The sequence below is a fragment of the Leucoraja erinacea genome, chromosome 1 (genome assembly GCF_028641065.1).
Source record: "Leucoraja erinacea ecotype New England chromosome 1, Leri_hhj_1, whole genome shotgun sequence".
Classification (NCBI taxonomy): Eukaryota; Metazoa; Chordata; class Chondrichthyes; order Rajiformes; family Rajidae; genus Leucoraja; species Leucoraja erinaceus.
Genome location: NC_073377.1, coordinates 96,211,509 through 96,230,311, shown reverse-complemented (window position 1 = coordinate 96,230,311; position 18,803 = coordinate 96,211,509). Strand labels below are relative to the sequence as shown.

The 18,803-nt window shown below is 43.6% G+C and overlaps 1 protein-coding gene across 1 annotated transcript in view; it reads right to left on the bottom strand.

Annotated features, from left to right (window-relative positions):
• The window catches only part of LOC129699746 (lysosome membrane protein 2-like), a 42,840-nt gene extending 25,991 nt beyond the window's left edge, over positions 1 to 16,849 (bottom strand). Inside the window, exons 1-3 of the mRNA XM_055639789.1 lie at positions 16,597 to 16,849; positions 8,124 to 8,281; positions 885 to 1,032 (exon numbers count right to left, since the gene is read on the bottom strand). Coding sequence (XP_055495764.1) covers positions 885 to 1,032; positions 8,124 to 8,281; positions 16,597 to 16,719 — 429 coding nt within the window. The 5' untranslated portion in view covers positions 16,720 to 16,849. The remainder of the gene's footprint in view (positions 1 to 884; positions 1,033 to 8,123; positions 8,282 to 16,596) is intronic.
• Between the last annotated feature and the right edge of the window lie 1,954 nt (positions 16,850 to 18,803).

The following is an 18,803-nucleotide window of genomic DNA, read 5'->3' as shown; positions in this document are numbered from 1 at the left end:
ACAACCAGCCGAAGAACTGTACAATTTGACCCATAGGAAACATCTTCCCTAATGTCCAGCATCTTGTGCTGATAAGGACTCAGGCAGAAGATTGCATTTCACAGCTTCAAGGGAACAAAGGAGAATAAAAGCTAAGACCCATTAGGTTTCTTCCTTTTGCTCTACCAAGCGTTCTCCAGACGTGCCGTTCAATTGCACACCGTTCCCATTTGTAGCACAGACCCAACCTGGCTATTTTAGCAGAGCCAAAAGGAATATCTCATAGTCCAATGTTCAATATTTATGCATTTGGCATCACAATGCAGCAGTATTAACATGGGCTTTGCCAAAGCCTAATCTCACCATACCCACTCTCATTTTAGGCTGAACACAAGCATTCCAGGTGAAATAAAACGTGAAAAAGTAATTGTATTCAGAAAGGAAGGCCACCCTATGCTCAGGGCATAGTCCTAACCTTCGTTTGTTTCTTTTAAGATCAGACCTAATCTGGATTTTTTTGAGTCAGTGGGCATAGCTGGAATGCACTTCAGATACACGGCACTATTGTGTTGGCAAAACCCATACAATATACAAAATTTGGCAGCTATATCTAGGTTATTTCTAAAACCCTTTAGAGCCTCAAAACACCTTATCAATAAAGGTTGAAATCCACATTTAAATACCATACACTCCAGCCTCTACTGGTACAAAACCAAGGGCCAGTAGCACCCTCTGTTAAAGACATTGTGCCAAGTCCAGTAGTGATGTAGGTCTGACACAAAGGTACCGAACCTGCAGCTTGTTTCCAAAGTCCATCTATAAAGTATTTTCTTTAAAACAATTCATAAATCTGACCTTACAATGCAGTTTGATCATTTTTTTTAAAGTTTGAGTTGGTAACTCACCACAACTGGAATATTCACTGTCCGAATCAAGTCTATTTCAGGATCTCCTGTTGATAGCTCAGGAACAAACACATAAGTCTTTGGGGTCACAGCAGACACAATCTTCCCATCATCCATAAACGACACATTTTCTCTAGGTTTATACTCCCTGAAAGATTATACCAATGTTGATTATTAACTAGGGAACAAATTGATTCAAAGTACACTCAATGGACAACTACCAGAGTGCATAAAAACTAGATCTCGTCAATACCACGGAGGTACCTGATGGGTAATCACACCTGCAGCCAACAAATCCCAGGAAGAGGAGAGGGGAAAAAGGAAAATTCATTTGCTGCCTCTTACAATTTCTGGATATGACAAATGACGAATTCACCTATAAATTCATTTAGAATTTTAGTTACTGTCTTGGAAAAAAAATTGGATTTGTTAAGTAGATCCTTGGTTAGTTAATCCTTTGCGATGAGAGAGGGGTGCCGGGCACTGAAGTGGTCTGTTTCTCATTACATGAAGCACTACGTCAACATCTTGTATGTTTGTTCAGGTGACCAGAAACAAATTTGTGCACATAGCACGATGCACATACTTTTTATTGCAAAATTTATGATACAATCATGAGAGCAAAATTAGTCAAAATTATTTCCCCCTGGTAGTAGTGTCAAACATACGAGGCAATAGGCTGCAAGGTGAGAATAGCAGATTTAAAAAGGCAGGAGGGATAAGTTTGTTTATCCTCAAAGAGATTGGTGTCTGGAACATGCTACGAGAGAGGGTGGTAGAATCAGATACAATTACTCTGTCTCAGGGGCATTTAGACTGACAAGGTGTTTATTTTGAGAGGGCTTGTATAGAAAAACAGGGATGTAATGTTAAGGCTCTATAAGGCACTGGTCAGGCCACATTTGGAATATTGTGAGCAATTTTGGATACCCAGGGCTCGAAATCAATGGTTGCCCGGGTGCCACTGACCACTCAAAGCGCCGCCGGGCAACCTAAATACCGAGTCATTTTGCTCGGCTTGGCAACCAGATACTGGTTTGTACCGTAGACACAAAAAACTGGATTAACTCCGCGGGTCAGGCAGCATCTCTGGAGAAAAAGAACGCAACGTTTTGTGTCGGCGGTGACGGTTGTATTGCGTGGGAAAGATACTAGGTGCGTGGTGACGAAGGGTCGGAGCAAATGACGGGCACCGAACAGCGGCAGCAGCGGCCACGACAGCGGCTCCATCTCCTCCTCCTCCCCCACACGCCCGCCCTGATAAGGGCCGTTGCTTGCAAACCCGCTAACAGCACTTTTAAAAAAATCCTCCCGCACGCCGAGGCCGGGAGGAGGGAGGGGGAGGTCTCGGCGTGCGGGAGGGTTTTTTTTTAAAAAAGCGGTTATCGCCGTTAGCGGGTTTACAAGCAGCGGCCGCTATCAGGGATGGGGAGGAGATGGGGCCGCTGTGCGGGACCCGTCATTCGCTTCGACACTTCTGAAGCAGCTGCACCATAGATCCTATAGCTATAGGATCTTTGAGCTGCACAGCTCGGCCCCGCACCTTGCTGTTGGCTGGCGGAGGAGGGAGGCGGTGGCGAGGAGTTCCCAACGGCCAAGGCAGCGGGGCGATGTTGTCCAAGGAGCGCTGACCTTTCTTCCTCCCCACTTCGCCCCCCTTCTCCCTCTTGTACGCCCCCGCCACCCCCCCCCCCCCTTATCCTGGGACCCCTCCGCTACATCCCCCACTGATCCCCATTCCCACCTCTATTCAGTCCTCACTGATTTCCCCTGTGCTCCCCTCCCCATCTCCCCCCCCCCCCGCCCAAATCTATTCATCCTGCACTGATCACCCTATCCACCTTGCATTGATTCTCCTGCCACCCCCCCCCCCCCATCCATCCTACACTGGTTCCTCAATTCACCCTGTACTTACCCCTTTCCCATCCATCCTGCACTTCTCCTCCATCCATCCTGTACTGATTCCCCATCCATCCTGTATTAATCCACACATTCATCCCGTACTGACCCACCCTCCATTTACCCTGCACCTTCCCCTCATTCATCCTGCAGCGATCCCCCATTCATCCTGCATAGACCCTCCAATCCACACTGTACTGACCCCCCCCCCACACCATTCATCCTGCGCTGATCTCTCCCCCCCCCCCCCCCCCCATCCATCCTGTACTGATCCTCCCATTCAAGAAGAAGGAGGGGAACAGTGTGAAGAAGGGTCTCGACCCGAAACGTTGCCAATTTCCTTCGCTCCATAGATGCTGCCTCACCCGCTGAGTTTCTCCAGCACTTTTGTCTACCCCCATCCATCCCGTACTGAACCCCCCCATTCAACACCACTGACATCCCCCGTGCTCTCCCCTCACAATTTTACCTACTCCAACCAACACGCACTAATTCCCTGACCCAATTGTCCTGGAAATTTCAGAGCAAACATTGACTATGTTTGATAACGGAATGCAACCAAATATGTTTTAATTCCCAATGTTATTATTTGTTTTAATCCATAAAGGTAGATTAATTATATTGTGAACACGTGAAACATTAAAACCGCAGTGTTCGATTGTCACTGCTGCCGTTGACACGTTATTACAGAATTCATTTTAACGGCAAATCATTATGGAGTATCAGTCCTGTAGTTATTTAATGAGCAACATTCACAACTATACGTATGCATATATGTTACCATGGTCCAGGGTTTATTGACACAGGTTGATCATATGCTGAATAATCCAACCACATTTTTGTTTGGAAGTGGAAAGAACTAATAGAAATTGCATTAATCGCAACGTGTAAAAAGAGTTGAGATACTGTCTTATAATTTTGCTGCATGTCATTGTGGGATATATCATGTCTTGATTGGTGAATATGTTTAGTTTGTGACTTTATTTGAAGCAGAAATAATATGTGAATGCTTCATTGAGTATAATTCCGACTGGTAACTATGCACTTCGTCCGAGCACATTATCGCGCAGTCTTAAATGACCACCTAAACTGTCATTTGGCAACATAAAAAGCTGCCAAGGTTGCCCGGCTGGCAACAGGGGAAAAAAGTTAAGCCCTGACATCATATCTGAGGAAGGATGTGCTGGCTCTGGAGAGGGTCCAGAGAAGGTTTACAAGAATGATTCCAGGAATTAGTAGGTTAACATGTGATGAGCGTTTGACGACACTGGCCCTGTATTCGCTGGAGTTTAGAAGAATAAGGGGGGACCTCATTGAAATGTACAGAATAGTCTTCTACTTGCGTATGGGGTGCACAGCCTAAAGTTGTAGATCAAGGGTAGACATCCAGGCCAGGACAGCATCAGTTACTGGGTGGATGGCTTTGGTGCCCCCAGGGAAAAGCCTCAATGGGCAGTCATTCACGATGTGTGGGATGGGCTGGTCTGGATGTCCGCAATTGTAAGCAGAGCTGTTTGTCATCGCCCACTTATGCAGGTGATGGGCTGTTCTTGCACGGAGGTTGCAGATTCTGTTCAGGGTTAGCCATTGCTTGCGATGGAGGTCAAAATCCAGTGGTTTCACTGTGGGATCTGTGATGAATAGTGAAAGGCTTGGATTGCGTGGATGTAGAGCAAATGTTTCACTAGTGGGAAAGCCTAGGACTAGAGGTCATAGCCTCAGAATTAAAGGATGTTCTTTTAAGAAGATGAGGAGGGTGGTGAATCTGTGGAATTATTTGCCACATACGGCTGTGGAGGCAAAGTCAGCGTATATATTTAAGGCAGAGATAGATAGATTCTTGATTAGTACAGGTGTCAGAGGTTATGGGGAGAAGGCAGGAGAATGGGAATAGGAAGGAGAGATAGATAGATCAGCCATGATTGTATGCCGGGGTAGATTTGATGGACCGAATGGCCTAATTCTACCCGTATCACAGGATCATAAAGGAAAGGAAACGGACCTAATGCAGGCAAATAGGATCAGTGTGAATGGGCCAATAAAGGTCACCATGGTCGTGGTGGGCTCGGGAACCCATTTCACTGCTGCAAACTCTTAAGACAGTCTTAAGAATCAGATACAGCCAGCACTGAGAAGCAAAGCTAAGTCCAGCTCAACTCTGCCTGTTAACCTACCAGCCCTGCCTGGACTTACGGGAACGACGCCCCAGGCTTACAGCCAGCTCGGAGAAGCAGGGCTAACTCCACGGCTCCGGGCTGGTGTCCAGTCAGTCCAGGCGAGGCTGTAGGTTAACCCGGCGAGGCAGGCAGAGTTGAGCTGGATTTAGCGCTGCTTCTCCGTGCTGTAAACCTGGGTCGTTGTTCCCGTCCGTCCAGGCAGGGCTGGCAGGTTAACAGGGAGTTGAGCTGGATTTAGCCTTGCTTCTCAGTGCTGGCTGTTAGTCTGAGCAGTCGTTCCCAGAAGTCCAGGTAGGGCTGGTAGGTTAACCCGTGAGACAGGCAGAGTTGAGCTGGGTTTAGCACTGCTTGTCTGCGCTGGCTGTGGGCCTGGGGGCGCTGGTCCCGTCTGACTCCCGATGTCTCTGGCCACCCCCGGACTTGGGGGGAGGGGGGGCATTCGGGAGGGGACGGGGATGATCCAATGGCGGATCGGCAGCGATTGCAGCGCCGGAGACCCGGGATCGATCCTGGCTGCAGATGAGGCGCATGTCTGTGTCCATGGCAAGGCTGCCGAGAGTTTTTATCGCGTGTGACCTTTGACAAATTACATGATTCCTTGCGTTTTCTAGAATACCGCAGATTATTGCAGAACCCAAATTCTATCTGCTATTGAATCTTGAACTTATTCTTGGGCATGCCGTGTTGAATAGGTACAGAATTTATTTAAAAGTTGCAGTATTCAGCAAGGTATTTTTAAATTCACAGGAATTCACAGGAATTAGGTATCATTGGCCCTGTGATTACTAACTGACCACCTGCTTCTTCCCCCCCATAGTGACAAAGCCCACATTTCCATTTTAGAGGCCACTTTCCTGTAGGGCTGGAGACACCAGAACAGGTGGGAGGATTTCCTTCCCCAATGGTTATTTGTGGTTTAGGTGGGTCACAGTACCACAGGCTACAAAATACACAATTTATTTAATGTCTTTTAACTGAATTTACATGTGCTATGATTATATATTAATATGACTTTTTGCAAGAACTGAAGATTCTAAACAGTTGACACGTTGAAAATAAATCACAATGAGCAACGTGGTCCAACATATATACAGCTCCAGGAAAAGTAAAATGAAGAATTCTACACTGAAGCTAACTAAAGCAATTTAAGCTTGGTTCTTGGTCCTCCAAAATATTCCAAATGGAATTTAAACTGGAGGCGGTGAAGGGAGGGCTTAAGCCAGAAAGGATTATTGGGAAGAAAGAGAAACTCAGCGGGTGAAGCAGTATCTATGTAGCGAAGGAATAGTTGACGTTTCAGGTCGAGACCCTTCTTCAGACTGATGTGGAGGTGTGGGTGGGGGGCAGGAAGAGGAACGGAGACAGTGGGCTGTGGGAGAGCTAGGAAGGGGAGGGAAAGGAGGGAGAAAGCAAGGACTACCTGAAATTGGAGAAGTCAATGTTCATACCTTTGGCGTGTAAACTGCCCAAGTGGAATATGAGGTGCTGCTCCTCCAATTTGCGGTGGGCCTCACTCTGGCCATGGAGGAGGCTCAGGACAGAAAGGTCAGATTTGGAATAGGAGGGGGACTTGAAGTGCTTGGCCACCGGGAGATCAGGTTGGTTAGTACGAACCGAGCGGAGGTGTTGGGCGAAGCGATCGCCAAGCCTACGCTTGGTCTCACCAATGTATAGCAACTGACATCTAGAGCAGCGGATGCAATAGATGAGGTTGGAGGAGGTGCAGGTAAACCTCTGCCTCACCCGGAAAGACTACTTGGATCTTTGGATGGAGTCAAGGGGGGGGTGGTAAAACGACAAGTGTAGCATTTCCTGCAGTTGCAAGGGAAAGTACCAGGGGAGGGGGTGGTTTGGGTTGGAAGGGACAAATTGATCAGGGAGTTACAGAGGGAACGGTCTCTGCGGAAAGCTGAAATCCTTGGATGGAGTCAAGGGGGTAAATAAGATTAGGTCCAATTTGTTGTAAAAAGATCTGCAGGACACCAGGGAAGGTTGGGTGGGCATTAGAGTTATAGAGTTGTGGGGAGGGGGTGGACGGAAATCCCCTCACCCCCCCATCTCTGCCAATGCAGCTGACTTTATGAATGGAATGTTGTTAAATGGGACAGATGGGGAGAAGTTCAAAGTGACTACAGACATTTCCAAAATATACTTGGCATTTTTTTTAGTTTACACACGTTGTTCCCATTGAGGGGGGAAAAAGTAGCATTTCAGATTTAACCAGGATGCTTATTATAACACAAAAACATAAATTTAAAATTAAAAGCTTACATTTTACAAGTCCAAGTCCCAACCCCAAGATCCCCTCCCACCCCTCTCCCCTGTAATCCCCCATTTGTTCTGTGTCAAACTGTTTCCCTTGCACCAACAATGCACTGAAACAGGCCACACCACCAACAACTAGAGGACACTCATTCAAACCGAGCCCAGTTACTAATTAAACAATTTTGTGCAAACCCACATCTTAATTACAAATTACAGGAACTCTTCGCATTTTACAGGTTTGTAAAATCAAGAGTAATCTTGCTGGAAATTGTCTGGCACTTTTCTGGTGCAAATACAAATTTGTCTCTTTGTATCCCCCAACACACACGATTGAAAGCTCATAGAAAGGAACTTGGTTCATCAATCAAACAGCTTTCCATTCCTTGTTTTTTTTTTGTGAGATTCAATACAATAGTAAAACAAAAACCATCAGAATCTCTCCAAAACTACCCAAGGTTTAATCAACACAATGAAGTGGCTTCAGTTGGGGAAAAAAAACCTGTGGGTTTAGTTTAAATATAAAGCATGGAATCAGACCCTTCTACCCACAGAGTCCATGCCAACCGTCGATCACCCATTTACCCTAGTTCTATGTTATCCCACTTTTTCATCCACTACCCATACACATACAGCAATTAAAAAAGGCCAGTTAAATTATGAACCCACACATCTGTGGGATGTGGGGGGAAATGGAGCACCCGGAGAGCGTACAAACTCCACACAAGGTCAGGATCAAACCCGGGTTTGATCTGGGTGGAGCTCTGCCAGCTGTGCAATTGTGCCTCAACCATCCCACCTCAGATGTTGCCTGGCCTGCTGGATTCCTCCAACTCCTTGTATTTTGTGCCAGATTCCAGCTACTACAGTCTGTCTCTCTCTAGAATTCCACCTATCCTACCTGTAAGTGTAAGGACCTCTCTCTTCAAGGAAAGGCTTTTGTCCTTTTAACACCTCATCAGGGTTTGTGACGTTGAAGAAGTAAAATTGCATGTAAATTGGGGGAGGAGGATTTTCCCAAGTCTCAAAGGCAGCTGTCCCATTCTTCAATTGTACATCCTGCAACAGGAACAAGCAGATAAAAGTTAGCAACTTGAGTGTTATTTTTCAAACGATAACTCTATCCAAACTCTGGATAACAATATTATTTAATGGGACTGTTCAACGTAAAAAAAAAGATTTAAAATAGCATTTGCAGTAAATCCTACAAACAAGATGTTCCAAATGAAAGAAATATAACTATGTTTCATTCCTCAGGCTGAAACCCTGATATGAAGAATTATTACTGTGCACTGGGGTAAGATAACAAGCAGGGGCAATGTCTCAAATGAAATTAAACATTTGGAAACAGAATAATCTTGGTTAAATTGCACAGCTAGCCATTCAAGCACAGAGAGAGAATGGGGGCAGAGAGCTAAGAATGTGTTCCAAATCGTCCTAAAAATAGAAGATTCCACCCCTCATCCCCCTTCTCTGCCAATGCAGCCGACTTTATGAATGGAATGTTGTTAAATGTCAAGATCGATTGTTGAGCCTCTTAGGAACCGTCACCGACTGTTACACTTAACAAGTACTACAGTGGTTCTACTAGAAGTACAAGGTATGAACGATTTCGACCCAAAACATCACCTATTCCTTTTCTCCAGAGATGCTGCCTGAACCACTGAGTTACTCCAGCTTCTTGTGTCTGTCTTCGCTACAAGTTCAAAGAACTTCGATTCAAAAACTGCAGATACTGATTTACAAAAAAAGACAAAGTGCTGGACTAACTCAGCAGGTCAGGCAGCATCTCTGGAGAGCATGCTATAGGTTATCCATGTTCTCCAGAGATGCTGCCTGACCTGCTGAAACGACATTCAGCCCATAGTGCAAAAAGACACGAACTGCTCCATTATCTGAAGATTCCTGAATAGAACTGAATATTGCATTGTCAACAGTAAAGATCCTTGCTGCAGATCAGATAATGGCAAGAAAGTCATTAATAAAGCGGTGAAGATGGTAAAGTCGAGAAAACAACCCAGTGGATCTGTTATGGCCATAGCTCAAGGCTCAGGAGGCCAACTTCCAACCACCCCATCACTGTTTGTGCAAGGCGTGACTGAATGTAGTTTTGACCCCTCGAGCTTACAGTTTACAAAAGTTACTTGTTTTATTTAGCCAAATGCTACAATGATATCTATAGTCACACTAACCTCACGTAGAGTCTCAGAGTGAAACAGTGTGGAAACAGGTCCTTCGGCCCAACTTGCCCACACCAGCCAACATGATCCACCTGCCCGCACTTGCCCCATATCCCTCCAAACTTGTCCTATCCATGTACTTGTCTAACTGTTTCTTAAATTTTGGGATCGTCCCTGCCTCAACTACCTCCTTTGGCAGCTTGTTCCATACACCCACCACCCTTTGCGTGAAAAGGTTACCCCTCAGATTCCTATTCAATATTTTCCCCTTCACCTTAAACCTATGTCCTCTGGTCTTCGATTCACTCTGGGCAAGAGACTCTGTACTTCTAACCAATCTATTTCTCTCATGATTTTGTACACCTCTGCAAGATCAGAGGTGAATTTGAAAGGTCAATTATTTTACAAAAAAGTGTGAATGTACTGTTAAAGTAAAGATTAATCTCCGAGGAAAATTGAGTACAGGGTTGGCCCTGTGAAGGAGTTGCCAATCCGATATAAGACGTTTAACTGCGAAATGTCCTTTAGTATTGGATAGATTGAGTGGAGGGTCTGTGCTGCTCCAAGTTTGCAGTGGTTGCGATGTGCTTTCCCCAGCCATCTCGCCCAGTGCATGTTGACCAGCACAGTTCGCCAGCCCTTGTTAGCAGAGGCTCTTTGTGCAGGTGTTACCCGAAGCCCAATGGTTTTGTGGAGGTTTTGCGTTAGGATCAGGCATGCAGCGAGCGGGCATGCAGCGAGCTAACTAGAGGGCCATCAGATCAGATCAGCCCAAGTTGCCGAGTGGCCGAAGAGCAGATTTTAATGGGTCGTTATTAAACTGTTCAGTCTTTTTAAAAAAAAATATATTTTTATTAGAAGTGATGTACAATAATAATGACATGAATAACATATTACATTTCATGTACAACTTCTTATTTTAAATTTAATAGTAGAAATAAAGGTAAGAAAAGCAAGAAATAGAGAAAGTATTGTATAGCTCGAAAAAGAAAAACCGCTGTGATGTGAACTAAGCAAAAAGGAGTGGAAAAGAGAAAAGAGAGAAGAGAAAAAGAAAGAAAAAGAAATAGAAAGGGATATGCCTCCTTCATATCTTTACCCACCTCTCACCCGGTTCTGAAAGACTTAATTTCTACGGTTGTGTTGCACCACATGCTTGTAATAGATCGATAAATGGAGACCAAATCTTTAAGAATTGGTCTGATTTGCCTGATAGGACGAATCTCATATCTTCAAGTTCCGTATGTGTGGCATTGCCAGCTCACTCTCTCTCTCTCTCTCTCTCACAGATCCCTAACCCCAACTGTCGACAAAGTCTGACCGAGAAAATGCTCCCACTCATATTACGGGTTGGCTCCGCGTTTGCCCACTCGCTGGGGTGGGCGGCGCCTCCTTCAAAGAGAGCGAGAACGGGTCCCGTCAGCTGGGGAGCGGCAACCCACTCCTTAGTGAAGCCTCTAGTTTGGCTGCAGTTCAAATGGCTGCAAATTCTCATAATTATCACCGCCCGGTCACCCGGACCCGGCTCCCAACTGTGTGCCCTGACAGGCTGGAACCAACCTCAGAGGCAGCATAACCGACAGCATCTTTATTTTAGCCAACCCACCTCGAAGGTTTAACTAGCCTGGTCGAATCCAATCTGTGCTTTCCAACCTACCCCCACACAGCACATTCTCCTTGTTTCCTTCAATCCAGGAAGGTTGTTTAGATAGGCATGTGTCTCAAATTGGTTGAACAAACAACGTAATTCATGTATATCAACATTGAATTTGAATGGTTGTGACTCAGGCTAATGCTAATTTGTTAATTGAAAGATTCGTTCCAGGCATTCTTGCATTTTCAAGGCTGGTGCTGTATTTAGTCAATAATTATGAATAGATGCAATTGTGGATTTGTGCAGCCTGCAGGACGCTGTGCCCTACTGCTGACATATTTGACGGATACATTTATTTATATATCTCATTGAAATGAACACGTAGGTCCGTACACACACAGTAGCTCAGCTGGCGAGAATGTTTATCCCGAATGACCTATGACCTGGGCATGCGCAGTTGTAATACCGAACACGCTTATATTGAAGGCCTAACATTGCTAAGTACAGGTACCAAAATGATCAAGTGGCTGCATTTCCTCTTTTTGCATTAGATGAAAGAGCACAGAGCATCAAAGGGTAAAGTAGGAGTGGGGCAAAAGACTGATAGGCATGCAAATGGAAGTTCAAAGATGCATTTGCACTAAGAGCAACTGCAGAGTTTGTAATTGTTCCTCAACAGAGAGATACCTACACCATCAAATGCAGAATACTGGTGGAGAGCACTTCGGGCTCTGGTCTGCCTTTCTCTCCAAGTTCACACAGCCCCCCCCTCCCACCCAAAAAAAAATATTGACTGTTGTTGAATGCAATCAACAAATGAACCTTTACAACAATCCAGTGGTAAAACAAATTATCCACGTGTCCTAAATAACAACCTCCTTGCGGCTGTGTCACCTAGCTCCAGACTCCTCAGACCAGGAAAATACACTGCTCACATTTATTCTTCTTAGAAGTTTGTATAATGACTCGATAATCACTATCCCATTATTCAGAAATCCTGGTGATTTAGTACCTACACCCTTTTTCCAGTACTTGTTTGATTGTGGATGATCAGTCCAGATCACATTGAATGGCGGTGCTGGCTTGAAGGGCTGAATGGCCTACTCCTATTGTCTCTTGTCTTCCGTCAAATCTTACCACTTTCACTAGAAACTTTTTTGAAGCCACTCACAACATTTAAATGCGAGTTAAAAGTATGTTATGAAAGTAATTCCAAAAGTCACAGTAAGATTACACTTCAGCAACAAAGTGCTGGATTATCAAAATGTTACTGTACATATCAATAGGGTCAATTTTTATTCTTCTAAACTCCAGTGAGAACTAGTCTACAGATCCTACATTTCAGGAACCAGTCCAGTGAATTGTCATTGCACCCCCTTGAAAGCAAATGAGAAGAATCCTGAGACAGATCCAATCGCTGTACTAGTATGCTTCATATCAAATTAAAAATGTGACCCAGCTTGAATTAATACATTGAAATGTACTTAATATTTGATATATTATAGCTCATTTAAATTGATTTTGGTTACAAGCCATTAAATACAAAGCATAATTCAAAAATAATTCAAAAGCAGCATGTATGAAACACAGACAATAGGTGCAGAAGTAGAACATTTGGCCCTTCGAGCCAGCACCGTCATTCTATATGATAATGGCTGATAATCCATAATCAGTACCCCATTCCTGCTTTTTCCCCATATCCCTTGATTCCGTTAGTCCTAAGAGCTATATCTAACTCTCTCTTGAATACTTTACTCAATTCTTTATTTTTACTGTATGGCTGTATGGTGATTACATTTCACTGTGCCAACTGGCACATGTGACAAATAAATGTATCTTGTATCTTGAATACATCAGAGTGTATCTTGAGTACATGTTGAATAAATCAGAAAGTGAAGCTGAATTAATACTTCAGATCAAAATGTTCCTCTCCACAAAGAAGAGGCCCAATTTGCTGAATGTTTCCTGCATTTTCTATTTCAGATTTCCAGCAAATGCAGTTTTTCTTCATTTTCAGACTAAGTTGTTCACAGCTATTCACTGTTAGCAAAATTAAAATCCCACCTTAAGATTTTTTTTCCACAACACTTGTGACAAAATTCTCAAAGCCACTCTTGATTTCTATTCATTTTAGATTAGTTTATTGTCATCTAAACCAGGGTGTAAATTGTTTGCTCATGTTAAACTTGTCTCACAATGAGTGCAAAGCAGAGATGGTGAATGATGAAAGTGCAAAAGAATATTCATGAAATAATAGAACGAAGTAGAGTTAAGAGCAACAGCACGTGGGCGCACCTCCAGGATGGAATACTAAAAGAGGCGATTGATTTGGGATTTGGGAAGAAGTTGTTCAAGCCTGAATGTCTGGGCTTTCAAAGCTGTATCTTCTCCCAAAAGGTAGAAAAGAGAAAGGAAATGGCTGGGAGACAGGCATCCTTCACAATACGTCCAGGCTTCCTGAAGTTACACGCTCTGATGATGGACTTGAAGTAAGAAAGTAATGAGCCTATGATGGAATGGACTGTTTGCAAATCTCTGCAGGTTCAGGCGGTCAAGAACAGAGCAGCTGTCATACCAGGCTGTGATTCATCCCATTAGAATGCTTTCTATAATGAATCTGTAGAAGTTCAGGAGAATCCATGTGGTCATGCTGATTCTTCTCAGACACAAAAGAAAGTACATTTGATAATGTGCTTTTGGTCACATCAGTGTGAAGGGAATAGGTTAGTTTGTGAGTGATATGGATGCCTACTGATTTCTCTTCATTCTCAATGAATGTCTAGATGTCAATCAGCATCCATATGATTGCTATGGATTTTCACAATAAAGAGAAATTGATCAATAGGTTTGCTTAGTTGATCATTTGCATTTCAAGTTTTAAATTTAACATTTACAAAAACAAAAATTACCGACTCTCCCTTAATAAATTCATTTTTCTTCTGCATTACACGTCCAAAAAAGTTATCAAGGGACCAAGAGCAAGGGAAACAACTGTAGATTTGAGAAACTGCTTTTATCTACCACAGGTAGAGTATGCAATCTCCAGCAAGGGCACTGTTTCATTGACATGTCACTAATTTCAATTTTACAAAAGTAAGTGGTCAGGAAAAAGTTCTCATGGTTTTCCTATGTCCCTCAGATCTCACTCGCTGTTGTACAAATCACAAGTGTTAACAGAAGAACAAGCTTTCTTTTCCTCAGGATTTAAAAAAATCTTACTAACTCAAAAAAAAGATTTTGGTACTTCCTTTGAATAAATCTTTAAAGTGCTCTCAAGACTTTCAGGTCGCACAGAAATCGGGATGAAGTAGGTTCCTTATAGTTTCTATACAATTATATGGTAAGTTTAAGGTAGCACTTATCCATTATTCCCCATACAATTGCATATAAAATAATAAGAGCTTTTCGTACAAGGAAGGCAGTTTTCTTCAATTCAATATTGGTATCTCCTGATAACAGCATTTCTACAGCAAGTTAAAGATAGTATTCACAACAACAGCGTCAGGTCAAGAGATCTAGTTGTACAATTTTCTCATCCTCGAAAGAAGCACAAACTCCAGGATAAAGTCCCATATACACAAAATCTTTCATACCACCAATTAAAAATCATTCAACTTCACATGCGGTTCAAGGAAATAAAAGCTCTTTCTCCCACATCCCCACCATTACAAAGTTTCTTCTCTTTATAAACAGACTTCAAATTTCTGATGTGTGGTAGCATTACATAGACTATAGGAAAGTGTGTCGTTTGAGGAAACATTAATGTTGTACAACCTTAGACAACAAGTACCGACAGGCCATTAAAGAGAGGTGGGATTACTGAGCCCAGGTCATTTGGGCCATGGTGATGAACCCAAACATTGGGATTGTTGACCGATATAGCCCTGCTACTAATTAGTAAAACTTGCAGCATTGATAGGATCTCAGCTTAATTAATAATACTGTCTTATCCATTAGTGAGATTTTTTTTTAAATGTTTCCATAACATTATAGAGATAATCAATCCAAAACATTAAAGCGAAACAGCTGAACACGAATACTGAACAAAAGCAGTAGATAGCTTCACATGGGCAACCATTTCAAGTAGTCTTTGGAGAAGGATGAACAATAATTGAGTCACTTTTGCAAACAAGCAAGTGTACATGTACTAAATATCAGTGAAGGCATTATAAAATTGTATGCAATATATCCTAAATGTTCCAAAAACGTTCTTCTGTTAGAGTGCATATGATTTTACAGTACAGATTTAACTTTGGTCTAATTTATCTTCTCTCATACAATATATAGGCTTACCACTAGGGTGGCAACCTGCTCAATGTGATGCCATCTGAATGCAAGTCTGTGTTGTTTGAAAGGTGCAACAAAACCAATATATTTTGCATGCAATTATTATTTTTTTTTTTTTTTTTTTTTTAAGTTTAGCGTTGAGCCCATTCACACTCATGTTCTTTGGGTCCTCACTAGTCTACCACTAACCTAATGCATTAAACATGTCACCATCATATTCATACAAAATAACATTATTTTCTCAAGTAGTTCCAATATGATATGGCATCTTTAATATAACAAAGTAGGAGTATTATCCAGCTAAAATTTGGCAACGAGGTCCCAAAACAGAAGCTTGATCAAAGTGGATAGGAAGTAGGTTCAAGAGGAAAGGAGGGAGAGAGATAGCGGGAGGAATTTCAAAACCAAGGCAATCAAATGATACAAAAAGTGATGTGCATGACTATTAACTAATACAAAACATTAAAATGCATCCAGGTACTTTACAGTCAAATGAAAGTTCGTATAATAAAACGTGTAGTCATTATAAGCACTATAAATATTCTATGCACTATAAACACAATAAGCTCCCATTGTCAACAAATTATAACCCAATATTCTGCTGTAGTGATGTTGGTCGGGAAATAAATATGAACAGAAATGGTGGAGCAATTCAAAAATAAGACCACCATTCATGTACTTATCTAATTTCACTTAATTTCTGATGAAGCAGCTTGGGCCTTTAAACGTAAATGTTTATCAATGCAAATTGTTATATGGTGGACATATCAGCCTACCACAATGACTTAGCAGTCCTATATGTTCCAATTGACCAAAACCTATTTTATCACATTACCCCTTACCTATTTGCGTGCACATTATTAGTAGAAGAGCATCAAAATTAAAACTAAACCCTCGAACTGAAAGATCGAACAAAACACTCAAATGCAATACTTTTTTTTACATTATTACATTTTAAATCAGTTCTGCATTGTGCAATTTCCATTTCAGGATTTCTGCGCACAATTAATTGGGTGGGATATTGTGTTGTATAAGTGTGTGCGGGTAATGATTTCAAAAGTTTGGAATAGAGCCCAACAAAAACAAACGTATTCGTTGTCTAGAACGTAATTACGAATGCCTCGGGCCCTATTATTCATTTCTCGATGTCAGCATCATGGCAAAACAATCTGGGCGTGTTACTCGGTACCACTTCAAATCACCACATTTTGCAAACCATTTGAATATCGAAAAGTTGGAAACAGGTGCAAAATGGGATTAGTAAAACGCAGTTCAATACCACACGAATCTCCCCCGGATATTCTAACCCTTACCTTCTTAATGTAATTATCGACGGTGTGCGGAAATACTTTGGTGACAAGCAGTGCGATGCTGACAATCAATAGGATAATACAAAGGATACCGAGTGTGTAGGTAACCGCGGGCCGGGTACCCATCGTGAGGAGCGGGTCGGACACAGTTGCAGCTTTCGGTTTCGCTTTCCCGGTCCCGGGTCCAGATTGACAGGAGATCCAGATCCAGATCCAGAGCCCGGAGGAACCCGGCGCACGCGCGACGCTGCAATTGTTGTCAGCGGGGACCAGACCGCTTCACTGCGCCTGCGCACAGCAAGCAGAGACTGACACATCCGCATTTGGACATCTGGGGTGTGCGCTCCGCTCTATGGTGTTTGATGCACCCTGACTGGGTCCAGGGAGGAGGTGGCACTGAGTGAGAAGGGTCTCGACCCGAAACGTCACCCATTCCTTCTCTCCAGAAATGCTGCCTGTCACGCTGAGTTACTCCAGCATCCAAACAAACATATCTCAGTTAAAGTCACAGAGGCAGCTTCGCCAGAAATGCATGAATTGTTTGATCAGTCATGCATGTGCAGGCTTTTGCATTTTCAAGTATAGGGGGGTTGCACGTAAGGTCATCAGGTCAAAGAGCGTGACGTACAGAGTAGCTCAATCATTCTGGAGTACAAGGCAGCTTCCTGCATACACTAGTAACACACAAAACACTTACATTCTTACCTGTTAGAAACGCCAAAATGGTCATTTTTGGGCTGTAAAATATTGTGGAAATAGGGGTAACCGTGAGAGAAAACTGCCAAAATCACTGCTGCTCACTGCCTTGCGAAAAAGCAGCGTGCCGGCGGATTGAGGGCAGGTCCCAGGCCACGACCGCCCCGGGGCTGGAGTCACCCTCCAGTCTGAACCTGAGCACCAAGGTGCAAGCGGCCGAAGGAGCGGATCCCTCGGGATAGCCCCCACTCTCCCCCCCCGGGGTCAGAGATATCCAGCCACGGCTGCCCTCTGCCCCGTCTCCCTATGTGCGGCCGCACTGTGACGGGCTGCGGACAAATGGGGCCATAACCCTGGCAACGTCCCCGTCAGCTACAGCGGAGTTCGGAAAAGTCTGGTCCCTCCTCCCACCCAGAGTCACTGACCAGCACCAGACCCGGACCCTGACCCGCACACCGGGGTGATTCATCCCCCCAATTCACCCCGACCCCCGGTCCCCCACCACCACATGAGGTGATTCACCCCCCGACCACCACACGGGGTGATTCCCCCCCGGTTGTCGGGCGATTCAGCTGCCGAACACCGACCGCGGGGACAGATGGCCCGGGGTCCGCGAATGTGGAACCAGTCAGCGTGGAGTCCGGATGCTGGGACAGAAGACGGGCCCGCTGTACTGGCAGCCATAGTAAGTGTTTACCTGACGTTCACCGCTTGTACTCCAGAAGACGTTGCGTGGCAACATTATGGGTCACAGGTCGTGACCTCGACTGCCGTGCAACCTCCCTATAGGTTTACTGCGTTCTCCAGTAACACCACTCACCCGTCGTTTATTGAAAAAAATCAGATTAAGGTCCTAAAAATGCTCCCACTTCTCTATCCAGCCTTACTTATATTTGTTGTAGGTTTAGAGAACAGCTGATTTGAGAAGTGGTCCAGATTACCTGTTCTGGTGGGATATGCTCATGATTTCATCGCTGCATAACTTTTTGCCAAATCAAAGCCTTTTAAGTATTCAAACAAAAAAGAATAAAAATACATTTTACAATGTCTCTGGTCCTGTTCCATCCAGACTGTTTGCAGCAATGTCATGGGGATTATTGTTTCATTTCTGGATACGCCGGGAGAATCATCAGCAGAAAACCCAAGAAAACCCCGTGCTGTTTTTCAGTTATTACTAAATGAAATACAAGTACATTGTGCATTGGTATACGTAAAATAGATACGGAAAAGAGGAATCGAGTGCATGTAAGAGGAAGTGACTAAATATGAAAATCAAAATACTGTAAATGCAAGTAAAGGCCCTTTGATATAAAATATTAACTCTGTTTGTCTTTTTGACGGATGCTACCTCACAAACTGAGCATTTTCAGCATTTTTTATCTTGTGTTTTAGTGTAATGATTAAATAGGTTGCTCTTCAGGTAGCGTCTGTAATACCTCTTAGCAAACTAGGTCTGGTCAGTTTAAAGTCGCTGCATAAATCCTGGATTTTCACATCACAGTGTTCCTACATGC